Raw genomic sequence first — 27712 nt, forward strand, 5'->3', positions numbered from 1 at the left:
GTCACGAAAGCTCCAAAATTAAGATCGTGCATATACTGTTGATAAAAAAGACTTAAGGAATGAAAAACTGAAAATAAAATGAAGCACAGGAGAAAAGTGAATATTGCCAGTTAGTGATCAGCATACGTTTGTTGAAAGTGCTTCCTACCCACTATTGCAATTATGTAAGTCTTCAATGCAACCTGCTACACATTGCTCTATATCCCATGGATTCAGCAGCAGAATTCCATAAATGCGGCACACATCACTGCAGCACGCATGCATATTCTGTAGAGAGAAAAAATCTACACGATTCCAATCAAAACTAAAAATTCCAGATACGTTCCACCTTGTGTTGTACAACTAAAGTGCAACGTCCAGGGGCCACATTCATATCTTGACAAACCACACTTGCTCTGGCGATTTGTCAGACTGTTGGTAACGGAAACACCGGCACATGCCAAAAATCGGACACAAATGGGAGCCACTCGCCAAAGTTATCAGTTAGGCCCTCATTTTCAAAAAGCTTTTCAGATTCACGGAAAAGAAAACGCCGAAAAATCCACGGTCACAGCTTGGAGGTGGCGGTTGGCCGCACACCCATCGTGTCCCTCCAGAGCTGCCAGCGTTCAGGCCACGCGCTGCCGCCACGGCTTGCCGAGGCTCAGGCGAGCCGCCGCCCGCTCCAGCTTGGCTCCGTTGCGCTCCAGGTAGGCGTGGGCGTCGTGCTGCAGCTGGTTGAGGCGCTCGGCGCGACGCTCGTCAAGCGCCACGTCCTCCCGCGTCAGCGGGTTGAAGCGGAAGTAGACGTCCGCGGGCAGCAGGCCGTCCAGCATCGTGTGCACCTCTGTCCGGTGCGCAAGATCAAGAGTCGTACGTGAGATTGATTTTTGTTTGTTTGTATGTATGTGCATTATATAGGGTTTTTTTTGTGGTTAGATCGCGTAAATATGAACGGCGATAAACCTGTCACCATCCAACACAGCCAACTAGTGAGGTTTGTCACGTAAACAGAACAGGCCATTTCGTTACTAGGACAGCACACCGGTGCGTTGGAGAGCAAATCCACAACCTTTACAATCTGAGTAGGACGTTTCGCCAGTAATAACAACAAGCTTCATCAGGTGACAGCCAGATTCGTTATGGATTTCTACTAGTAACGAATTGGAATGTTCTGTTTATGTGACAAACCTTACTAAATGGCTGTGACAGGTGGGGGGTGAGTTTAACGACACATTTATATTCACGCGATATAACCCCAAAAAAAAGTATTATGGATGATATTGGTGGCAAAAACCTACGTGTTAAACTATATGTGGTCAGGTTGATTTATTAAATTATTACACTTTTTTTTACCAGGGTAAGGCCCATTGAGCCTATATAGCTCTTTTTCAGAAGCGCACCTGGCCACAAGTGACACGGCTCAACGAAACGGCTTATCGCGTGGACATTTGTAGCAGCCAATACTCTGAACGTATGCTGTTTAGAAATGTGGAGGGAAAAAACCCGGGGGACGCGGATAAAAATCCACGCGACCACTGGGAGAACATGCAAACTCCAAATATACAGCAGGCGTCAGGATCAGGATCGAACCCACGACCCTCTGTATATCAGGCGAGATAGTTAACATCTCTCCACCCTGGCGCCCATTGATGATCTTGCCCTCGTGGATTCACTCTAGTTAATCACTCAACGAGAGGTCAGTTGCCTCCTCATAAGTCGACCGCTACTGCAATGGGTACGTTCACTCATTGATGCCTCTGCCCGTGTTCTGGACTCAATCTCGTGTTCTGCAGATCGTGACAACACACCCTCTGACACACTCACTCACACAATCACCCACTCGTCTACCATGCTTCATCACGCTCATCGGTGTGTGGATTGGTGCAGGAGGGGGGACGACTAAGGACCGGTTTAGATACGACTCGCCGCAAATCAGGTCACAGTGTGCATTGTGTCGTGGTTGGATAATCACTACACCACTGCATTTCCCAGATGCTTGTTCATTCTCATGTTGCAGTCATCATTATTTTATCGACCATCGAGGGTGGGATAATTAGCTGAGTTGCACCTGGAGCAGGATATGACCTCGCAACCTTTGACTGTAGGTCAAGCACTCCACCACAGTAGCACTGGATCAGATGAAATGTTAGTACGAACAATTTGTGATGAATGCTCTACTGTCATGTAAGCAAAGTTCGAAATCGATACATTCCTAACATCAATGTAACAGAAAGAGGCAATTAAATAGCAATGCTTCTCTGTACTATTAAACACAGAGCACTCTTTATTTAGCAGTTTCAGTTATCTAGAGTGTTTTGCCAGTCTACTGGCTTGATTTGGCAGCCTCACTCCAGAACATTAGAAAACTAGCTTTTTTGAAAAAACAAATTTTGGCTATAGGTCTCAAGAAAGGAAATGCATTTCTTCAACGAATAATACTAATAAAAAAAATTGCATCCAAAAATCTGCAGCATAATATCTCATCATAGCAATTACTTAAAAAAATGTGTGCAATAAAAGTAAAATTGCTGATAGAGGATGCTTGCTGTTGGAGATTTATATCAACCCAAAAGATCATCATGAGCAGTATAATATTCACTAAATGTACAGAATTTCAGTAAATCAAATTTTCAAGCATTTCCCAGCATGGTTGCATATATACAATTTTGCAACTGAAGCAGAACAAAAGTATGATGCCACTACCACATTAATGTGAGGTTTTTTTCATAATAAAATGCACCTCTTGTCACTACCGGGCCGAGTGCAGTCTGTTGCCACTGCCGTTTCATCGAAGATTCATGCGGGTTTTATTTTGCAATCTAACTTGCAAAATGTTTGAAAAACAATGATAGTGCCAGGACAACATGCAAAGTCACGGTTGTCCAACCAAGCGCTTAGATTTAGAATCCAAAGTTGACGTTGCTGTCTGCCACTGAAACCAATTATACATCATGACCATCAGTCATGATCAATCCACTGCTGGATGAAGGCCTCCGCAAACAGTCACTATGTCACGGACCTGTGATGGAATAAAACTTTGAAGAGGACCTGCACATGAGCTGAAGTAATTGCTCCATCTCCATGGTGGGCACCCTTTCCGGCATATTCCCTCATTTGGCAGCAGCTAACATTGTGTTGTTAGTCTTGACCACCGGCCATAATCTCTTCAAGGGATGTGTCTTTCCCAAGCACACGTATTTTTCTTCACCGTCAATATATCTGTAACTTGCGTAACTTCTCTTGTATATAGCTCACCATAAATCCCAGAAATGCTTCGTTCATTCTGGTCTAAATGAGTCCTTACAAGATTTTATAATAAAATACTCAAATGCCATCACTAAATTATGGACAGTCAATATCAACATAACAGACTAAAGGAGTAGGAGGCTCTCATTAAAATCTTCCTGCATGGCGAACTACAAAACTGGAAAACACACGATCCTCCTGAGTTTAAGATTTGGGCCAATAAACTTTTCCGCGTAATGTCAACGGAGCATTTGGGCTGCAAAATGACAAAACAGATCGTTGGCTTGCCAACAGATCTGGTCCCCATTGTTTTATACTCCACCAAATCCTTTCAGGGGCGTTAACATAATCCAGCTGGGTTCGTACCCAGGTGGGTTCACTCTTATTGAATGTTCTCCTTATTGTCTTCATTACTCTTCCTTTAGTTCAAATGAGGACTCTGCACATATTTAAATCCCCTCCCCTCGTCCCCATACATTTAGCCCTTTCACCTTGAAATTCCCTCCCTTAATTTGTTTTACCAATTAACCTCGAAGGTTTATACCAATAAAGACAGATGGATTTAGCGTTAAAAGGAGACAATGTGAAATTGGGTCATTCCTTAACTGTTGGTTAGTTTACTATTTCGAAAAAGAAATACCAATGGATTTTTTAATGCTTTCTACCATTAGTTTTTTTTTCTCTGAAAGTATCAAACTAATAACATGACACGGCCAAACGTCATGAGCAGAGGCGCGCACATGACCTGTCCTGTGACGTCGTGAGATGTCACAGGACAGGTCACGCATGGTTATGGCGTCGTGGCGCATGACGACATCGCACTGGCCGAGGAGACTCACCCCATCACCGCTGGATTTTTAATCACCAAATTATGGGTAATGCTATGATTAATTTCCCCGATGTTCTTGAGGGTTAAGTCTCCAATGGGGAAACAACGTTATAATTATATTGCATTTATATTGAAATGTCTTTGCAAAGAGTTATATCGTGACCCAAAATCACAGTCAAATGGACGACAAAGCTCATGCATTAACACATTCAACCTGAGTTGCCCCTGGCCTGCTCTGATGAGTCCGGTGTGCCTGATACCCTCGATGCCCCTAAAACTACCACCCGGAACGTCGGAATGTTGCAACGTATAATGTGAAGGAGGATGTGGAATGAAAATATTTAATACAAAAAAATAAAGAGAGGGAGTACGCGATGGTAGCTACACGCCTCGGTTGCACCGCACACTCACCCTCCGTGTCCGTGGCGCTGGTGATCACGTTGCTCAGCTTGGCGCGCAGGCTGGTGGAGGAGACGTTGCTGGAGCTGGTGAGTTCGTGCCGACCGGTGCCCAGCGACACCACGCACTGCCATGGCATGCCCGGCCACAGCAGCTGGCACTCGTGAAGGGCCAGCCCGCATGGGTTATTCACCGTTAGGGCGCCGTCCTGTTCCCGCAACGACAAAGAGCGTTCAATGCACCGATGGATATATAAATATAAAACCCGAAAAACAGACGCTCCGATGGTCTTAGAGTAGACCGTGGAGGTTTCATATCAAACACATTCCTGCGGAGGGAGCTGGTAAGAACGTTGGGTTGCTCGGTCAATGGCCAGGGTCAACGGCGGCGTGGTGTATTCCGCAAATATGCCCGACTGTGAGTAGGTTACACGTTGAGTTTTATAAGGGCACCACGGGGTGACCAGCCCCTCCCCACCCAGCCCCTCCCTCCCCACCCTCCCCCCACCCAGCCTCACCCTCCCCACCCAGCCCCTCCCCACCCAGCCCCTCCCCACCCTCCCCACCCAGCCCCTCCCCACCTTCCCCACCCAGCCCCTCCCTGCACGAAGGACGGATGGACACAATAATCCCCTGTGGGCTGGTGTAACCAGGAGGTTCCTACCAGTATATTTGTAGAATCTGGCAGGAAGAAGCAATGACGGCTTGGTGTGCTATCATCTAAGATAGTGGCTTTAATGACCTCTTAAACCGGATATAGAATTGCGTTCAGAAATGTACTCTCAATGTATTGTCCGTGGCAAAGCAAATTATATTTGACAACAAGACTATTGTTTGTTTAAGTGGATATATAAACACACTCCATGCATGAGTGCAATTGTACATGCTTGCATACTGATAACAGGAAACCCATACTACTGTATCAAGGTCAAGCCAATAATGACACTGATGACCCAGTTACATTTCATGGAAAACTATTGTTGGTGTGGCCCACATAATAAGCAAATGGCATAACATTCATCAACGTCCTACAAACTGTATTCACGTTGTATACGGCGTTACAAAAACCACTGCGTTACAAAAACCCACTGCATAATTGTTCCATGGGCATATGCTCCGCAATTACAATTATCTTATTCTAAACAGTGCATTACATTCATTTGCACTTTATTTGTAGATGTGATGTGCAATTACAAATCAATGCACCGGCCCAGAGCACTAATTAACTTGACTACTTAAGGCCATCAATTGGTGCAATCATTTGCATAGCCATCAGCTGCAACGAGAGAAGAACTAATGCTTTTAAACTTAAAGCCTCATGGCCTGATTAAAAAAATCAATTAACCTCAATTTCTATCAGGCACGAGTGTCTCGCAACACACAAGCTGTCTTTCCTGCTCATCAGGAGCCTAAGTAGATTGTGTGACATGTGAATGTGACTACCTATTTACCACTTAAAACCACAATACTACAATAACATTTCTCCTTTTTGTTTATAGTATATTCATGACTAGCTTTACTACCCGGCTTCGCCCTGGACTTGGATTCACCACGCCCGGCCGCCTTTGTCCCCCCAGTGGCGATGTTCACACACAACACCAGTTACTCGTTTGAGGCTGGGTCGACCTAGGGGAGGCCCAGGACCGGTTGAAATAATCGTCACCGGTGGTGGCCGTGAGCGGGAATCAAACTCGCGTCGCTGGGTTCGTAGTGCATTATTGCGTCCCCCCCCCCCCAAAAAAAAAAATACCAAAGTGTATTTTTATCATTTTAGCATGGTGTACAGTCTGGAAAGTACCCACATGGCAAATTACAAGTTTGTTGCATGTCTGGAAGTATGCTAAACATTTTAAACAGACACACATTCACAAATTTCCCTTCTATAAAAAAGATTTCCCGACTATGCTACCGCCACCTCAGCACACACCAAATCATTATGCATGACCTTTCTGCAACAGCAAAGGCACGCACAACACCATGGGATGGACCTGGAAGTAGCATCCGTTATGGATCTGTCTACCGCAATCTCTCAACTGTGCTCTCTAGGCCACAGCAGCGTGTTTTACTCAAGGATTATCGTCTGAAAAAGTCCTTGGCTATCGGAAATGAACATTAAAATAACAAAACCGAAAACCCGTTTAAGTTCACCCAGCCATCTTCACCCAAAATGTGTATACACCTTTCCCAGTCTTGTAATGTTCAAATTGTAATGTTTAAGAGCCGAGGGTTTTAAATATGCAAAGAAGCATCCTTGTAGTAATGTTTGGGTGTCCCTTAAATCCTTTACACTGTATATTAAGGGATGGGTAAGGTATTGAAAGACAGCTTCTCACTCATTACACTGTTCAACAACAAAAAATCCTTTTTTTCTGGCCTGGACTTTTGCAGCTGTTTTAGACTAATTTCAGGGTGCTGATTCCAAATCTGATCTCAGATTTGCTCTATCACATCTAATTTTATGCTATCGGCATACCCCATTTTCATTGATTTTACCCGAAATTAACTCTGTCTCTTATGATTGCAAGTTGTTGCGAGTCAGTGACTGCTTTCGTGTTAAAATATGGTGCTGTATTTTTAGGATAGTGTGTTTATAATATTATTTTATGTAGATATCCACATTTATTTAATATTTTTCTTCTGCAGTTTTTATTGAAAATGCAATATTTGATATCTCAAAAACCTGATGTGATAGACAAAAACTTATGCCAGATTTAGAATCAGCACCCCAAAAATTACATTAGAACCGTTGGAATACCTTATGCCAGAAAAAGTGTGTTGACCAGTGTAATCGATATTCAAGGTGAAGAGGCCAACAGACAAGTAACATTGCCCTCTATAATCGGCATGGGAAGAGCAGTTGCGAGTTTAATGGAAAATTAACATTCCTCCTAAATCAGCCTTGTCCCACACTCCAAACCTTCACTGCCTTGATAAATTGGCTTTTCTTTCTGCCCGTCATTTAGTAAAGCACCCATTACTTTGCAGTGTCATACTATTATTTGTTTATTGGAAGTGGTTGCAGATTAATTGGTGGCTTCCTAGCAACTAGTTTGTTGTCAAAGCTTAATGATTAAGTTTGCAAAGAGCACTGCAATTTATTGCAATTATCTATAATGAGCCTCATATGGTATGACCCTTTTGGCGTGTTCTTCTGTAAATGGTGATGCATTCTTACTAAAATCACGTTATCGAATAACAGAAATGTACTTGGGAGTTCGCTAAGCCGTGATATATTACTCAATAGTTTACATTTAACGTTTAACAAGATAAAAATGAGGGAATACACAAAGTAAAGAATAACATTAAGTATTTTACGACTCTTTTCATTCAACCTATTTCTTCATTCCTATGGTGCTGTAACAGATTTCACTAGCCCGTGGGAAATCAGGAGCTGTCAACATTCCCACTAAACATTTATTGATGAGCATTGTCCCAAGGTGATTGAATCACATGCTGCAATAAATAAATAAACGTGCCATAGATATGGGCAAAAAAATTACGGCAGCATAATGATTGCCATTAAATGTTATTCTGGAACGGATTTTTAAATAGTATGAATGAAGAAATGCAGAAGGCAGCTTAACTGGAAGCTTCCTTATATAATCGTCTACTTAATATACAATGGGGCTATGGAAGCACATGCAGTGTGCAATGCTTGTGCATGAAATCACATATGATTGAATTAATACCATTAAATTAGGTTATTAAAGAGACCAAACGAGGCTACTGCACAAAGTACTACACAAATTCACCCAAAATGCAACTCTATAGTAAAAGTGTCATACTTGAAAAAAATACATTCTTCGACCACGCTTTATCCAATCGGGTATAATGTGTCTTTAAGTAGAAAAAAACAGGGTCATACTGGTGTCAGAAACACGCATTCTGCAATAAGTTATTTAGAGGATACGTTTGCATTTGCTTCTAACTTGCCAACTCTGGTGTACAAATCCCGCTGCTGTTCTGCTTACCACTTGGTGACCCAAGAATTGGCTCGTGTTGTGCTCGGCACACATCCAGCTGACAAAAGCGCTGGTCTCTGAGCCATCATTAGAATTCTGAAAACGTACACCCTTCCGCCAGGATAAGTGGTAAATGGCTAGCTTGTAACTTCAACAAAAAAAATCGCCATTACCATTAGTATGCCAAGTACTGCCTTAGGAAATTTGCTCCAAGTGAAAAAGATGATCATGAGAGATAGCGGTGGGGTTCAGAGGGGCCTCAAGCCTGCAATGGCTTGACATGGCTCATGAAAGATGTTCCAATCAGCATAGGACAGTCCACGTGTTGTACAAAGCAAACAACATGCCTGGTTAAATATTCCAAGCACACTAACCCTCACACCCAGATGAATAACATGTGCAAGTGTTTTCTGTACACGTGTGGAAATGCTCCAGAGCCACATTTAGTGATGAAGCATCCCATGTGAAAACAAAAAGAGTCACAGCGTATAGCAGGCTAAGGCCGTCAATTAATTCCGGGAAACGTGACGGATGTCACCACAACGCACATGTGTGGAGGTCAGAAATATAAATTGAGCAGCAATGACTTCCAACCTAAGGGTGAAAATGATCAATTTAGGTCAGATGCTGCGTCAACACTGTTATCCTTTGGCAAGCGAGTTTATTTCAACTGTAACATATCATTTTTTAATGTTTCAGATTCCAGTGAGCATGTGTAATGAAAAGAATGTCACTGCAGTCTTTATCTTTCACAAAATTATCCAAATGCAGAACATTTATTTTACTGAAAGAATTTGAAACTTCCATAACACAAATTCCAAACACATGTCTAATAAACAACAGTATGTGGTGTGTGGGGAGCGATAGTGTAGCGGTTAGCGCGCTGCGCTATGAACCCGGCCACCCGAGTTCGATTTCTGCTCACGGCCAACACCAGTGACAATTATCTGAACTGGTCCTAGGCCTCCCCTAGGTCGACTCAGCCTCAAATGAGTACCTGGTGCGGTGTGTAAACATCACCACAAGAGAGACAAAGGCGGTCGGCCGTGGTGCTGGCCACCCGCCCCCTCGTGTACCGTTGCAGCCTTTATAGGTGCTCGCTAACAGCACTTGCCCCTACAGTCTGTTAAGGCTATATGGGGGATCTTTATCTTTTTTTGTGTGTGCAGCGGTAGTGCAGTGGTAAGCGCACTGCACTACAAACCTATCCAACAGTCCGATTCCCGCTCACGAACAATAACACTAGCCCTGGGCCTCCATTAGGTAGACTCAGCCTGAACTTATCACCTGGTGTGGTGTGTAATTATTGGCAGTCAAGTGTGGTGCTGACCACCAACTCCCTCGTGCACCATGCTGGCCTTCATAGGTGCTCGCTAACAACACTTGCCCAAACAGCCTGTTAATGCTACATGGGGGATCTTTGCCTATTTTTGTGTGTGCACATGTATGGGTGTGTTAATGTTCGTTGTCTATTTACTTATTTATAAAGATAATTTACAGACCTTTACCAACTGACAAAGAGATTAAGGCTTCCCCAAGGCATGTTGGTCAAAGGGGTTGTTTGACCATACATCAGCGCATTGGTCAGTCCGGGTTGCTGGGTTCATAGCGCAGTGAGAGCTCTTCCATCACCGTACAACCCCACTATTTATTGAGCAAACAAATACTAAACAAGGATGTATTTTTCATTCAATGAAAATTGACGATTTACTTTTCGAGGCTGAAGTAGGCGTTTTCATCACGATCTTTTACCAAACTTTTAACTCACACTAAAAACCAATATTCTGCTGTCCTGCTAGCCAAAACCTCAATTATCTCGAGTTGAATAAATAAAATCACAAACAACGTGGGGGTAGTGTGGCCAATGGCGGAGACCAGGATTTTCAGGTAGGGGGCAACCCCTCCAGGTGGCGCAGCCATCGATCGATGGTCGAATTCGAACCGTGTGATCGGCATCGCGCTCGCTGAAGGTGTTTGCCTTCAGGGAAGTCGTGTACTGTACATGCAACTGCGCACAATTCTGTGAGCCACTTATAACTGCTTTGCCGTTAGTTATTGCGAATTATGGACTCAGACTATTGTCCTATTATCTCATAGTCCCTGGCATGTAATAATATGCTACACAGTGGCAGGAGGGTCGCAAAATGCGGATTTATTACTAATAAACCCCAATGATCAGATCAAAATTAGGGATTTCGATCGGATCATTGGGGGGGGCCGTGCCACCCCACCCCCCCCACAGGCTCTGCCAGTGGGTGTGGCCAGCACCAAACCTGGCTGCCTTTGTCTGCCCAGCGTTGATAGTGACTCACCGTGACAGGGACTAGTTTACTGCTGAGTCGATCTAGGGGAGGCCCAGGACCAGTTCACATATTCACCACGGACTTCGGCCATGAGCAAGAGTTGAACTCGGGCGGCTGGGGTTTGTAGTGCGGCACGCTAAACCGCCTGCGCCACCGCTCCGCACGCGCTCAGATGTGGAACTTCGGCGCATCCGGACGGCAACGCAGCGTTTGCTGGTGGAGCGTCACACAACGCACGGGGCGAGAGGAGAGGGGGCGTCACCTGGTGCAGGTAATCGTTGAGCTTGTACTCCTGGAAGTATCCGGGCGCGGCAGAGGAGGCGCGGATTGCCTCCCACAGGCGATAGCTGCAAGCCCCCGGATAGTGCGAGCGCATGCCCACGCGGTGGTTGTAGTTCCTGAAAACGAAGGGCTTGGGTGCCGAACCAACGTTCACCACCGTGCTAACGGCCACCACCTGTTTTGTCCGACACAAGCACGTGGAGGTCGTGGGTACACAGGGATACATTTTGTTTTAATGGGAAAAGGCAAATGGTAAAAAAAAAACATCTAATCACTGTGCACTGATTTATATGTCACGAGCACAGGATCAATGTTTAATTATATAATTATCAGAATATTAATGAACCCAACACAATACTGTACAATGTTGTTTTTTTAATAGCTACAAATGTTTGAGGGTATATTAAACATTCCCGTCTGTAGTCTGTCTGAAAGTCTACGAGAAAATGATGGTTGACAATGTATTATATAACTTTCCAGAAAATCCATTAAATAAATCGAGTGCCTGAGATTCTAACGCTGTACAAAGAACTCTCATGCACGAAACATGCAGGGCCTCTGCTGCCGAATGCTGAGGGGCAGTAAAAATTCATGACGGGTATCAGGAACCAGACCAGATAATGGTTCCCAATTTATTAAAACTAGAGGCAGCAGAAGATGTGCTTTAGTTTGGCACGAAAGGAAGAGCCCATCAAATACACATTCAATTCTGCAGAGTGCCGTAATCTAGCAGAGTGCATAATAATTTCTATCTTAGCACTAACGCAAAAAACCCACAAAGAAAAATGCGCGACTGTTAACACAAAGCAACAAGGCGTGGCTCTCTTTAAAAAAATTCATCCGAAGAAACATCAGCACGGAACGATTGTGAGCTTTTCTATTGACATTGTATTCATGTTTTGGGACCATATGTAGCCTCAGGAGGCCAGACTCAACTGTCATTTTGGTGCCATAGCGTACTTTTAAAAATTCTGGATTTTCTTTTCAAAGTGACCTACTGCAGAGAGATGTTGTGTACCGGTACAGCCCTCTTGTGCATCCAATGCCGCACGAGCAGGCAATGGGGGTTAATTCACCATATTTTACCACGCTCCTCAGTGTAGGTTGGTGAACGCAGAGGGAGTCGATGTTCGAGTTTTTGGAGCATAGAACAGCACATCAGTGGCTTTCACAGTGTGACTATGTGGACAACATAGCGTTGCAACAACCTAAAGCCCCTGTGTACTGTGCATGCCTGTGTACATTTTGGGCGATTGTTCATTGACACAAGGGTTTGCAGGTAACAACATTGGAATTCAGTTTATTAAATGTTGCCAAATTACCTTTGGCGTGCCAGAATTACGAGCCGTTTCAATCATTCGCGAATCTCCCATCCGTTCCCTTGTCAAAAAACAATGGGAAAAAGACAATTTAAATTATCGATGTTCACTGTATTTGCTGGTAACATGTCACACGGAACGGAGCAGTTCACGCAAAAAAAAGTCCTGAATGCAAGTTTGCAGAGACAAATGGCTTTGCATCCCAGTAGCTTTCGGCTCAGGCACTGCAATGTCAGCCACAGCGTCTCTCATCAGACGCTGCGCACTGTGAATCCACTGCCAAATCAATATGCATTTGGCAACAGAGACAAAAGCTTGCGGTGCTAAATCCAATGCTGAGGCACCGGTGGAGAGCCGAAAGCGGATGAATATAATTAAGTAACTTGCGTGTTGTCTTCATGCCGCAAACGGACAGGATGTAATTCTGTAATGCACGCTGATGTTCATTATGAGAGCTTTCGTGTCATCTCGGTGCCAAGCATTTGTTTGAAAAAAATCTACCCAAGAAAATGTGTTTTGAAAGATTAAAATTATTTTACTTTATACGATGTGTGTATGCAAACACAGTTATGTACAGAGGGATGTTACATTTTTCGACACATGTCTATTTTGCAAGTGATCCCTTAGGCATAAATATAAATGCAAAGTCAGAGAGTACCATTTCTACTCATCTTGGCAGTATGAACTCACATACGGAACGTATACGCAAGTACTTGCACGCATGTACATGTGGCAGCCCTTTGTCAATCCGCTTCCAGGCGAGGTTCTACCCACCCCATTACAGGCCGTGGGGGTTAATTGACCATACCTCCCCCACACTGGTCAGCGTGGGTTGTTGAAGGCAGGTTAGTATAAACATGGGGGGGCATCAAAGCATAGTTCACCAATGGATTTTGCTGCGTTGCCCCCTGCTGGCCAATACAAAACCCCACAGCCTACAAGACCAGTTTAAACATTGTGGATAACCAACGTAGCACTATCCAGACTACACCCCTGCTTGACTTACGAGATATGACGGGATCAGGTGCATTCCAGATTACTTCATCATAGTCATACCATGCGTGCACAGTGGGTGAATACTCTCTGGTTTTTACGACGGTCCGATTTACAACGATCTGCATTTACGACGTTTATATCATTGCCACCATGAATCAATTGACGAAGCAGAAACTTGATTTACGACGCATTTTTCGACACGACTCTAGGACACATTTGAACAGTCTGGTTTCCGATGTGACTTGGCATGAAGATTTTTGTTATTCTCAAGTGTTTTTTTTTACCAATTAAACTGTGTTAATACGGCTGATAAAAGGAAAAAAACTAATCAGCAGGTTGGTGTTTCTGCTCTTTCTACTACCTGAGGAAATTTACGACGATCTGATATACGACCGGGGGGTTCCAGCAACGCGCTGCGTTGCTGAAAAAACGTGAACAGTTACTTGAGTATTTTCTCCCAGGCCTGGCTGTCGTAGAAGGCGTGGCTCCAGCCCATCTTCATGGTGCCAACAAAAACATTTTGAGTGAAGATGTCAGAGCCCAGCTGGCGGTACATTTCCTCGCACTCTTGCAGCGGGATGCGGTAAACGCCCAGCATGAACGCCAGGATGGCACCTGTCACACGAGTCAGAAAAGCAGGAACTGTTTGCTTCAATTCACCTCACACCGTTTCACACTCACGTGCGTAGCAACAGCGGTGCCAGCATAAAATGGGAGTCATTTATTGTAATGTGAAACGTTAAGCAGCTCCTCTGTTGGCAAAATTGGCTACAGTACTATTACAAGCTATGCTCCATCAAGCTCCTACATGTTGTTGCTTAATCTTCACTTTTATTCTTGCTCTATATGAACCCTTTGTCTTAACTGCTGTTTCGAGCATTTGCATCAATGACTGTGAACGGATTCAATGATACGCTCTATAATCGAATGCACCTTGGACCTGTGTTTGAAACCAACCTGCATTATTAATCTGACTCATCAGGAAAATCATTGCGTTCACCGATTAATACGTTTGATATTTTTTTTTTGTCAGACCAATTAATGCTCGGTGCCTATTTAGGCAGCAATTATCACCAGCAATGTTTCCTCAACACACATTAGGCACAATCACGATAAGCTACATTTCCTCATACTCCGGCAGCAATTAAGTTCTCCACAATAGTGTTGGTTTGGTTTGGTCGCGTAAATGTGTCACGAAACCGACCACAACCCAACACAGCCAATAGTAAGGTATGTCATGCGAGCTGAGCTGGAGTCATTGGCCGTCGGTTGGTGGCAGGTTTAAGGACACATTTATATTCATGAGACCTAACCCAAAAAAACCTCTATTATGTATATTGGTCGCGAAAGCTTCTCTTCCTCTCATGCCAATTCCCCTTGCCTCACGTGAACGAATATCCCTCGTTTCAATCCTCACGCCCTAAATTCCTCACTTTTCTGAGCATTCCCACTCTATCCCTGTTCCTTGGCAAGCCTCTCAGGGGCTGATTTGCCACAAATTTTCTTAAGTTCACTTCTAGAGATTGAAAATCGTAGTGGAGTGATCGGAATGTATTCCACGGACGGCGAAACTTGGTGGCTTGCGGTAAAACCAAATGCTAACAGAGTGAAATGAGTTTCTGTCTGGGTTGCTTTTGATATCAGGGGAGCCCAAAGGCATTGACTGCAGCACTTTAACGACACAGAGGTTTAACCCAGTGAAACGGCAGCTGTCAAACATACAATGTCAATGCACTCTCTTTTTTATCCACTTAGAGGTCAAAAAAAAAATGTAGGCTTCCATTAAAAATTTCCATTTTATTGTCATCTAACGAGAAATGACGTCCATCCTCACACAGAACCTCAAACAAATCCACTGAATCTTGACTTAAAGCTTTCGTGACTGCAGGAATTCATATTCTTTGGGTCTTTCGGTAAAGCGACATAGATAGAAAAATAATACAAATATATCACGACGTTTCGATCGCAACACGAGCAATCGTCATCAAGTGAAAAAGAATATACCGGGAGAGCTGCTGAGGCAGGATGTTATAAAGGTTTGAGATGGGTGAAGCCCAAGGGTCATAAGCGAAGTGGGTGGGGCTAGTGAATAAATTTGCATGTCAATGTAGGATCGAAAAGCTGAGCTACCTCCACGACGACAAAGCTGTGGAGGTGGCCATTGTATTGTGAGAGATTGGCATGTCAATGTAAGAATAACGAAAACCACCGCCACATCGAGGAAAACGAGCAACGGTGGCTGTGTTAGTGAGACACGCCGTAGCACTCTTCTCAGGAAATAAAAGAAAACACTGCAGTATGAAACACAATTAAGCTTTGACAAACGTTGGCAATTCAAAGGCAAATTTGCATTCTATGGGTCACAAACAAGGTTATATTTAAGAATTAGCGTGGTCTTTGAAGCCGAAACTGCTAGAGTAGCGGGATAAAACACTCCACCCCCCCCCCCCCACCCCCAAGTACACTTACTCACATGCTAAACTGCTAGTTCAGAAAATGTGCTAACATTACAGAGGCGAATCCAGACTCCTTGCCGATGACAGTCACGTATCCCGGGCAAGTGGGTGTGCAGCCACAACGCATTACCAAAACACACAACGCACGCGGTGAAGGGTGCGCGAGTGAGGACAACATAAATGGTAGTACCTGTGCTGACGCCGCAGATGTAGTCAAACATTTCGTGAACGGGTTTCCCTGTGTGCCCCTCCAGCTTCTTCAGTGCTTGCAAGGCCACAAGCCCCCTTCGGAAACAGGCAAAAGGTGTCGAAGTTACTTGCTGCCGAAACGAGCATCGAGGTAGTACTCAACCTACCCTCCCCCCATATATACAGCACCTGAGCCAGCGGAGGGAAATTCCACATTCGTATGGTGGAGGAAAGTCTATCCATAGGACAAGCACGGCTGAGTTTCCCAGAGTGGGACTTGTTGCCTTTTTTCCGCACCTCCGATTGGCACGGTTGGATATGTGCGGTGCGAAAAAAGTTCAACATGCGTACATAGATCTTATATTATATTTATTTAGATAATAGATATCGCAAATCACTGATAAACTGCAGCATTGTATTCCAGTGCTCTTTCGGTATAATACATTTGGCTAATTCCATGTGGGAACACCGAAAGCTTTGCATGTGGCGCCATCTGATGCCTTCGCTGTGACATTGCATGGAAAATTCGGTATAAGAGTGCTTGCTGCAGGGTTTTACGATAACCAAATTTGTAAATGGTGAAAAAAAGCCATAAAGCTCTATATCAATCCCATTTGTACTGCTTGACACATATCAATGCAAGTGGTACACATGCGTCCAATGTGACATACTTCCCCACCCCATGCTGGGCGTGCGTAAATAACAACATCGTTCAAAGCAAGCTGCACTTAGCAGGTTAAACAGGAAAACATTATAACGTTGCATATTAAGCATGCTTGGCTATATTAATTGCATGACAGCATTACAATCGCAGTGTCATAAAATTATTTGAGACTGTACAAATTTTCAGATTATTCAACAACATCCCTAACGCCACTGACATTGCATACGTCATTGGAACTGCTTGCGAAGTTGGTTTGACATTGGAGCAGATTACACTCGTATTCAAAAGGCAATAGATGAAACATGCAATTCAGCATTCATTGCTTCCTGGCTGTTCGAGAAGTGAACCAGAAAGAAATTGATTACTTGCTGTAGAAAGGAGACGTCCGCTTACTGTGCAATATGTAAAACTAAACTATAAACTATTTGTATTTTACCAGGAAAGGCCCACTGAGCTATATAGGTCTTTTTCATAAGTGACCTGGCCACAAATGATAGTCCAATGAAGTGGCTTATCACGTGGAAATACATCGCAGCCTAATACTCTAAACGGGTGATGTTCATTCTAAATGTGGAGGAGAAAACTGGAGGTCGCGGAGAAACATCTACACGACCACGGGGGAAAACATGCAAACTCCAAATGTATAGGTGTCAGGGTTAGGATCGAACCCACAACCTCCTGTATACCAGGCAAAGTAGTTAGCATCTAACCACCGTGGCACCCCATACACTGCCAGTTGCTGGAGAAGCTCAGGACTTATTTTTATGCCAGTCCAGATAGTGAGCCATCACCTCTGAGATCATGAATTTGAGTCTCTCAATCCATAAACCTGCACAAATAAGTAAAGGTGAAACCTAGCACAGTCCTGAAAGACTGCCCAAAAAACGAACAAGCCAATTGTAAAAATAATTAATATAAATGTTGAAACGACACAAATTGTAAACACAGCAGAATATGCATACATCGGGTAGTTGTTGAAGGTGGATCAGGATCCAACAAATAAAGTTAAAGTTTAACGTGAAAATGAGAATACCACTGTATCTAAAGAAGCGTTTTCAATCACTGCCAACTGATAGCCATGACATAAATTAGAAACACATTGACAAAGAAAACAGGGCCAAAGATGAAAAGTTAAAAAGGGAAGATACATGTTTTACGTAACACCGAGGAACAGAAGAAGGAACACAAGGATCAAGGAAAAAACACAAATCAGAGACATCATAATTACAAGGAAGCTAAATGGGATTGGGAAGGACATATTGCCAGACGGCAAGATGGTCGATGGACGAGACTGGTGACTGAATGACAGCCAAAGGAGTGAGCGAGTCCAAGTTGGTGACCATCGCGGAGATGAAGAAATGAGATAATTTAACATGCAGGAGATAGATGGATTGCAGCAGCACTGGACCATGAGGGACAGTGAGAGCATGGGAAGGCTTTCATTGTCCAGCAGTGGATAGGCAATGGCTGAAAATGATAACACCTCTCTGCATGGGACACATTTAAAGTTCCACCTGACCAACTCAATAAGGCGTCCTAAATTGTTTAAGATTTCGTTTCGCTGGTAATCACATCCAGCATCATCGGGCGATTTGCCAAAGGAGGTCCCATGATGAGACTTAAGTTCGTCTTAACTTATCCCTTTAACAACGATTACATATATTAAAGAATGCACAAGTTTACTAACAAATATACCATTCGGAAGAATTACAATAAATCCATTGCTGGATGAGTGTGCGTTGTCTTATGATCCTGCAAAGTGACTGCACACGAATGGACCTCAGTGCTCCACCACCTCAGTAAGCATCCTGTAAGAAGGCGCATTTCCTCCGTTGCCTGCCGCTCAATGGTTCTCGACAATCAGCCATCATCCCTAATCAGCCATCAGAGACATGTCCTGCCCAAGACTAGAAACATGTCGTAACAGTCAGAATATCTAACTTTCATTATGTTAATTTGGCCATATGCTCCTTTTCATCTCAATGGAATTCAAATAATGAATCTCAAAGCGCATCTTTGCGCTTCCTAACATCGGAAGAAAGAGTGTTCAAGACGTTCTTTGAAGCGGATCTGAAAGCACGCAATGCAGTGACCAACTTTGTTCAATGGTTATCCAAAAGCCGCTGCTGCGAGCATGACTAGAATTCACGTGATGGTTTACGCTCCTCTACGAGATCAGCAAGATATTGTAGTTCATTTGTGGAAAGCACTTTGCATGTAATGGGTAATTGGTCGTAAGGAATAGAGTTTGGAAATCCCTGCATTAGGATTCACTTCACGAAAATTAAGACAATGATGTAGACGAGTAAGTGGATATGCGCTACCTCGTTCCTCCACCGTCGATGGAGAGTACACGAATGCCAAAGCCACGCACGGGGTCAACGTATCCGACGAGAGAGAGGGCTTCACGTACAGACGCCTGCAGCCGTTCATTGCCAGCCTGCCTCATCCGCAACAGGCATGGAATAGCCTTCTCCTGCATCCCAGCACACAGGTATGTATGTTGAACTTCTTTCGCATCGTTCGTAGCTAACCGTGGAACATCGGAGGTGTGGGTGAAGGGCAGCAAACTCAACAAAAAAAGCAGTTCCAATGAAATGTAGTTTTCGATCTACATTCTAAAGTGCATAACTCCAGTGGCTTCCTAATAACAGAAGGGTGTAAAAGATGATCGCAGAAGTGCATCTGAAGGCACATAATGAAACGGCACCCTCCATGTACATTTGCTTTTAACTGCTGCCAAAATTGAACATTTTCCAAAAATTACAGACATTGCGACACTGCCAAGAAAAAGTAGGTTGAACTTATTTCGCACCTTACGTGGTGATCAGGGTTACAATAGCTGATTTAAAGAATGTCTACCTGTGTACTGTTATTGTTATTGCAGAGCTGAATTATCATCCGCCATGTTTGGTCACTCGTTTTCACGGAATTAGGTTGTTGTGAGGTGAAAAGTGTCACGTACAGCTCATTACAAGCGTCAATAGTCATATACTGTAAAGTGCATTGGGACTTTGGACAGTCCCATGTAGTTTAAACGTAGTTTGTTACTCAATACCTCTATGACCAATGACACAACAGTAAACACTGGCGGTGTTCAACAGGCATGCAACATCGCATACATTCCTTGATTTAAATATATTATTACGCGCTATGTGAATGCTTCTAATCATATGTGGCCAAAAATATATGATTCTATCAATACATGTTGAAAGAACTTGGTTTCAATTACCCCAATTGCCACATTCACCACAATGTAAAGAAAGAAAAATCTATTTTTTTAATTGAATCGTGACCTGTGAATCTTCAGGATGGCAAATCCAAAATGTTTTTGTGTACATCCCACTCATAAAAGTTACACATTCACAGCGTCAGATATATTAATACGCATTATGTACAAAAGAAGAACAATATCGTTGGTGGTTCTTGTTTAAAAAAAAACAATAAACATAAGTGTGAAATGGATTCAATGTAATGCCTCACTCAGACATATCTATAATATAATAGGTACATCGCGATTCACTCCATTGTGATGAAATAATTTTCACAAATTGAGGTCACAATTCAATTCAAGAATGGATAGTTTGTCATTATGCATGTGGAATCGCTACTGGTTGTAGGATTTACGCAAACCAATTACATACAGCACATATAAATCGTAAATACTTGATTCTTGTACACTCAATTGGATACATACATTATGAACATTATAACCAATTGCCATGGATTAAATCGATGCACTCTTACACACCTCATCATCATTATCACGATGCATGGGCAGAGAGCCCGTAGGTGTCTACTGCACATTTCAACCTTATGGCGGGACCCCGGTGTCCCGAATAAACGGAAGTCCAAATCGTCATTAATTTATTTATTTTTGGCGACTCCATCCCACCGCACACACAAACGCCGCGACCCACCAGTAATCAATCCTCTCGTTTCTTCACCAAGCACCCGTCGTTGCCAAAATTGCCATAGTAATTAACAAAACTTTTTAACTTTGATTAGCGCATTGTGTAGAGCTCGTCAAGAGGAATAGATTGCCGTATTGTCGCCTTCAACAGACATAAAATTACGTCGCAACGCAGTTTATGTGAGAGCTGGGGGCTTATGGGACCCCGGGGTCCTGCCATAAGGTCAATTTCCTAACTTATTTACACTTTCCTCCTCCTTGTGCCAATATGCTCAAGTAGTGCCACATTTGTGTGGAACCAATCAATTTATATCGTCAAGCCCTTCTCTGTTAGGATTTCCTCTTTCCAGTTCCTTACATTTTTCCGAACAACACACTTTGAATTTTCTTGTTGTTGTCCATCCTACACATATATAAAAGGGTAATTTGTGAATATGTGTCTGTTAGAAATGTTTAGCATACTTCCCAACATGCTACAAACTTCAAATTTGGCATGTGGGTAGCTTCCAGACTGTACACAATGCTAAAAGTAAAAAAATATACTTTTGTATTTTGGGGGGGGGGGGGGGGGGGCGTAATAATGGATATAATATATTGCACGGAAATTGAGCGGTAACGTCACTTCTGTGATGTCACGTACATGCGGCAGCGTTACAGTGTGCCTGCTAACGTCACCCTCCGCGTAGGTCCTGTATTAATCCAAGACAAGAATCCAAGTCTCGGGCGAAGCCAGGTAGTAAAGCTAGTCCAACATATACGTCCAAATAGTGCCAGTTTCCTTCTCATCACTGCCTGCATTATGAGGTCTTCTTCTATGTGAAACCTTTTTCTTGCTTCTACGTTGGTCACTCTTTGGGTCCAGTTTAGATGCAGTATCCTTCTATAACAATACGCCTAATATACCATCCTATGCGCATGTTGTCAAGACTCTGAATTGTTTAAGGTGCATGCTGTATAAAATTGACTCTCGATTCCAAATTCCATGCGAGCTTGCACACCTCCACAGCGACGAGCCTGGACTCGGGATACTCCACAAGATGCTTGTTGAGGTCCCCCAATCGGGACACCTGGCTGGGCAAATCGTTGGCCTTTCTCAGGTCCTGCACCAGGCACCGCGTGTGACTGTCCGCGCTCACACGTGCAAGCACCTGCTCCCAACAAAAAAGCGCACGGACGAAAAAAAAAGGTGAACAAGCCAACAGGTAATTTTCACTGTCAGGTGTGCAAAGTTCCAGCCGGCGTCATTATCTGTCGTTCCTATGTAGTCAATGGAGCGATAATTTATAGCTTCAGAATTTACAGCCACTTCCGTAAAAATGGTATTATATTAATGGTATAATCACACAACACTAGCTTTGATGATGACTAAATTGGTTAAATTTGTTTTTGTGAAGGTGACGTACATGAAAGTATTTGACCATATATAAACTGCAACTGGATAAGTTAAACTAATATTCAAGGTGTTCACAGTGAGGAGTGTTTGTGTGCAGAGTGTGACAAATCAAAAATGAAAGTACAAATGGTCAGGAGCTTAGACCATGCAAAGGTTACCTTCGCTCTTTGAAGCTGCAGCTTCAACATTTTCTCCTCCGATTTAGACACAGCTTTGCCAGGCTTATCTGCAGGCCCTGCCTCTTTCTCTGATGAGATATCAGCTGCATCCTTCTCCCCCATCTTCGAGGATTTCACAAGCCGTGGCTCACGGAGTTTGCTCGCCAGCCCCGTGACGTAGCCGCCCACCAAATTGACGGGGTGTCGGATGTGGTCTGAGAACGCCTTTTTCTTCGGAGATTGACCTCGAACACTCGCCGGCTTTTCCTGCACCGGTTCCTCGACACCACTCTTCACCTGCACCGAAACCGACTCAACAGGTTGCTTCTCAGGTGACGGTTGACTTGGTTCTAACGCCCGTTGCCCGGCTTCTGACGTGGTAGCTTCATTTTCCCAGAAGTGCTGATCAACATGCTTTGAAATGTGCTTGCTGGCCTCACCAAGGTCAACGCCAAAATATGGTACGCTAAACATATTTCCCTTAGGACTACTATCGTCACGGACATCATGAACGGATGATTCCACTGGTTTTGAGCTGCCATCTCTACTCCCATTGCCTTTACTGTCATCATCGTCATTACCATTCTTAACCCGTTTTTCTGGTGCACTCACAGGCATGCCCGTTACTGACGTCCTATTCACAGACTCAGAAGTTCGGGGAAATGTGGCAGGGTTAAAATTCACAAAAGAAAATCTCTCTCTGAGCTCATTGCTTGTGCTTGCTATAATCTTTGATAAACAGTTCAAGGTATTCTTCAAACGTGACATTCAGTACATTAATGTTAATCAAACCCCAAAGGCAACTGGATCACCTGAACGCAACTTTACCAATGTACTTCAGTTAAACATCCGACTTGACTCAAAACAGCATAATTGATTTGTGTATTCTAATTGCCAATACTAAATGCGTTTAATACATTGACAGTGTTTTTTTCCTTTTATTAAACATACTGCATGTGATAGCCACAGCTCTTATGAGCTATTATTGAAGAGTCATAATGTCTTGTTCCTTCATATCCAAGTTGAATGTAATCATGTCACCTTATTGGTTTACCCTGAAAAACAAATCCATGAAATAAAATTAAAACTATCACGTGCCTCATGCCTCTTTATACACAGAACATAATATAATTGGGGGAAAACAGCAAACATTCAATATAATTCAAACATCTCCATTATAATCTTAGCTTTAAGATACATTTTACTTTAAACAGTTAACTTTAGAGGTCTTGTATGACAACTACAATGCCTGAATATAGTTGGCACAATTTAACTTGGTTGAAATTATATGAATAACTGTAACTGCAGACTACATTTGGAGACGATGAAATGAACGGAATTAGTAAAATAAAAATCCCAATTAACTTAATTATAAGTTACAATAACAGACTAGAATATATCATAACAATAAACCAGAGACCTTTCAAAAGGGCTCACATATCAGCCACGATCTATTCACTTCCGGATTAAAGCCTCTCCACACATCTCCGACATCTAACCGTGTTGCAATGTAACAATCCATGTCAACAATGATAGCTAAAGTCAATTAGAATACCTCAATGTATTTGTAGATGATGGAAAAGCATTTCACGAAATAAAAATGTATAGTCGACCAAACTATATAAATAAAATGGCTCTAACGGGGCGTAAATAAAGCTACTTAATGCAAAAGTCTGCAATGCATACTGCCAAGCGAAACCTTAAATTACTATGCAATATCCAGTATGAAGTGCATTAGAAAACCAAGCTTTACTCGCAAAGGTCACTAAATTCAAACTGTCCCACTGCTCATGTTTGTTTGCCCAAATTGTAAACATTCCACATTCCTTCAGCAGGGCTAACAAAGTCAAAGAACAAAACAAAAACGAACGGCATTATAATCAGCCATTATCAATCTACTGTTGGATTAATTCTATGCCAAGCCATCACAATCCCTCAAGGTTCCTGCAATATAACAATCCACTTAGCGCTGAACACGCAGTTCCATCTCCACGAAGGACATGCTCTCCAGCAACTGTTCCCAATATCCTCGAGTGTACGGACCCCTTTTCAACCTCCAACCATTTTGAGGACCACCGCATGCTTAAAATTATACATTTCCTTGGTGATATTATTATTTCGATTTAAAGCTTTCGTGACTGCAGGGATTCATCTTCTTGGTTCTTTCGGTAAAGTCACGTAGAAGGGAAATAATAAAATAATACAAATAAAACATGATAAAATAAAATAATTCTCACGTTTCGGCCACAACGCAAGCAGCCGTCCTCAGGTGAAGAACAGGTCTGTCATTCAGACGCTGTCTTTCCGACAGACCTGTTCTTCACCTGAGGACGGCTGCTTGAGTTGTGGCCGAAACGTCGTGAGAATTATTTTATTTTATCATGTTTCATTTTTATTATTTTGTTATTTCCCTTCTACGTGACTTTACTAAAAGAACCAAGAAGATATTATTATACTGGTAGGAACCTCCTGGTTACACCAACCCACAGGGGATTATTGTGTCCGTCCGTCCGTCGTGCAGGGAGGGGCTGGGTGGGGAAGGTGGGGAGGGGCTGGGTGGGGGGTGGGAGGGGTGGGGCTGAGTGGGAAGGGGCTGGTCACCCCGTGGTGCCCTTATAAAACTCAACGTTGAACCTACTCACGCCGGCTTGTGCCCGCCCTCACAGTCGGGCATATTTGCGGAATACACCACGCCGCCGTTGACCCTGGCCATTGACCGTGCAACCCAACGTTCCTACGAGCTCCCTCCGCAGGAATGTGTTTATTTTCCGCGGACCCCCTGAAGTAACCTAAATGACCACAAGTTGGGAACCGCTACTCTCGAACATGTGGCCCTTTGGGTGGAACTCCGTTGAAAGTCTGGCCCGAAATAGCACAACCAATTAAAATCTCCTTGATAAAAATATTTAGGGCATTTCCCATCTCTGGTGGTAACTCAGAGCCAGTGCCTCATAGTAGTTATCCCACAACACGATGGCAGAGCCAAGCGTAAATTCCCACAATCAAGTCGAGAAAGCAATACATTAAAATTATTCTTGCATTAACAAGCCTATTCATATCGTAGCCGCCCAAAGCCAACTCCGAGTGGTGGAAATTCCTCAATCCTATAACTGATCCGAAATTAAGATCACAACCCAAGACCAAAATCAATGCAGTGACTCATTCTCTTCAAACACATGTGGAGCAGTGCTCATTTAAGTTGGCTATCCAGTTACCAGCGGTGGACATGACACATTCCCATGACATGTCCTTTTGGCCAATCCATAATTAAGTGACTACTCTTAATACAAAGCGCATTTCTGCCAAACAAGCGGAATTTCACATTCATATCGCATGACCAAGAGGACACAATAACGGTTATTCAGTAATACGGCAGTAACCTGTCACATTTACAAGAGACAATTCGACACAGCGGTGTCAACTATTTAATCAATGTTACATTTTTACATTTAATCGTATAGGTTTTTGAAGGGACAACGTACGCCTCACAGCTGTTAATCTATATTGGTCCACTAACAGCCGGTGTTTCTGATGTTGAAATTCCACATTCATACGACAGGATAGCACTCATCCATGAAGGCCAAGAGCATATTCTGTGCTATACACCAGCACAGGAGTGATTTGAGGAACATCTCGTCGGGCTTTCTCGATGCTTCCTCTCGTGGTGGTGTGAGCAGGCAGTTGCAGGGCTGCACCTTTACCTCTGCGACATTCACCAACAGCTTAGACGTAATTTTCCACAGCAGTCAATTAAAAACAAAACATCAGTGATTTAAAGCTTTCGTGACTGCAGAAATTCATCTTCTTGGTTCTTTCGGTAAAGTCACGTAGAAGGGAAATAATAAAATAAATAAAATAAAACATTATAAAATAATTCTCACGACGTTTCGGCCACAACGCAAGCAGCCGTCCACAGGTGAAGACCAGGTCTGTCATTCAGACGCTGTCTCCCCGACAGACCTGGTCTTCACCTGAGGACGGCTGCTTGCGTTGTGGCCGAAACGTCGTGAGAATTATTTAATTATGTTTTATTTTTATTATTTTATTATTATTTCCCTTCTACTTGACTTTACCGAAAGAACCAAGAATAGAAAATAAATCAGTGCTTTAATTATAAAGCGTGTATTTAATCGTACACGTTTTAACGTTAATATCTGAATTACGCGCGCGTTCCAGCTGTAAGGCCAAATTATCCACTAACAGCCAGTGGCAACTCCACGTTCCTATGGCACAATAGCATTTTACAGTACAGTACACCCACTGGTGTAAGTCACTCGACGATAAAAACACAACGTAATATCTTCATTAGCCGCGGTGGTGCTATTTAAGCGGTGTTACACGACGGTTCTGGTGAGTTTTACCTCAGAAAGTACTGGCTTACAGGCTTGCGAGGCCCCCCGTTATAGCTACAGTGCGACAGGCCTGGGCCTACCACAGAACGCGTTCATTCAAACGGCGCCGATCGTCACGAAAGGTTTAAAACGCTGGCGGATGTCGCAACGCACCTGGTGTTCTCTCTTCGAAAATAGCCGACGGATTTCACAAAAAAAATACTGAAAGCGAAGGAAGAAGAAGGCAACGAACAAAACTCGTCTAAAAAATTCGTTGCGTTACGAAGTTTTAAAGCAGAGGTCTCTTCGATTGCAGCGAAGTAAACAGTCGTGACGTCACCGCCACGGCGGCTTCCCATTGGCTGAGGCCATTGCCGCCTCCATAAATTATGTAAATTAGTCTTTGGTTCTTTCAATAAAATCACGTAGAAGGGAAATAATAAAATAATAAAAATATTATATTTTTTTATTATTTCCCTTCTACGTGACTTTACCGAAAGAACCAAGAATATAAAGAAAAATATGTAAATTATCAGTGAGTTTTTCGCGGCCCCCAGAGCCACATCTACATTAATTATGTTAATTATCAACACGAGATGATACGGGAGTCCCCGTAGTCCGATGTTACTCTTGCATAAATTATGTTAATTAGGAGTGAAGTTTTGCCACCGCCCCCCCCCTATCGCCCGATGTCACGCTTTCATAAATTATGTTAATTAGAGGGTTACCAGAGGTTACATCTTCTCCTCATCATATCACAATACAGGGCACAACAAACTAATTATAACCAATGCATTATAACTAAACCCATACACGCCCCCCTTCTACACAAACGCATTACCACGGTGTTGCTGTGGATGGTTGGAAATTCCTCTCATAATGTCCAATTCAATAAAAGTATAAAATTCTGATCTGAGGGGCCGTCCATAAATGACGTCACGCAATTTTGGACGATTTTTGACCCCCACCTCGTCACACGGCGTCATAAAAAGTCAGACCCCCCTCAAATGACGTCACAAAGCTCTGCCCCCCCACCAAAAATACATTCTTCAAATCGCTTTAAACTGTTGTCATTGTAGTGCGTATTTAATGTGGCGCTGCACTCTGATGTTGTAGGAGAAAACATTTATGTAAAAGTCTATTTAATTAAGTAGAACGTGTTGTCTATATTAATTTAAAGTTGCGCATTTTGATGTGACGTCACATTTCTCACCCCCCCCCCCCACCCCCTCGTCACACATCGTCACAAATGTCTGACCCCCCTCCCCCCACCTAGGTGCGTGACGTCATT

At 43.3% G+C, this 27712-nt stretch overlaps 1 protein-coding gene across 1 annotated transcript; it reads right to left on the reverse strand.

Moving 5' to 3' along the window:
• PNPLA8 (patatin like phospholipase domain containing 8) lies at window positions 1-26758 on the reverse strand. Its single transcript, XM_061573955.1, has 10 exons — window positions 26596-26758; window positions 22091-23145; window positions 21538-21687; window positions 18951-19102; window positions 15964-16058; window positions 13761-13932; window positions 12325-12382; window positions 10983-11177; window positions 4469-4664; window positions 1-826 (listed from the first exon to the last, which is right to left on the reverse strand). Exons 2-10 carry the CDS (start codon window positions 22856-22858, stop codon window positions 609-611), a joined length of 2004 nt encoding a protein of 667 aa, XP_061429939.1. The 5' UTR covers window positions 22859-23145; window positions 26596-26758; the 3' UTR covers window positions 1-608.
• Window positions 26759-27712: the final 954 nt, after the last annotated feature.

The sequence above is a fragment of the Lethenteron reissneri genome, chromosome 54 (assembly GCF_015708825.2).
Source record: "Lethenteron reissneri isolate LAM-NWPU_2019-01 chromosome 54, ASM1570882v1, whole genome shotgun sequence".
Classification (NCBI taxonomy): Eukaryota; Metazoa; Chordata; class Hyperoartia; order Petromyzontiformes; family Petromyzontidae; genus Lethenteron; species Lethenteron reissneri.

What these genes read in the sequence shown, in the direction of transcription:
- PNPLA8 (XM_061573955.1), bottom strand. Translation starts at nt 22,858, where the DNA reads ATGTCACGTTTGAAGAATACCTTGAACTGTTTATCAAAGATTATAGCA. An exon ending in CCAGGCTCGTCGCTGTGGAG is followed by an intron (nt 19,103 to 21,537) that starts GTGTGCAAGCTC and finishes GCTGGGATGCAG; the next exon opens with GAGAAGGCTATTCCATGCCT. An exon ending in GCCTGGGAGAAAATACTCAA is followed by an intron (nt 12,383 to 13,760) that starts GTAACTGTTCAC and finishes TTTTTTGACAAG; the next exon opens with GGAACGGATGGGAGATTCGC.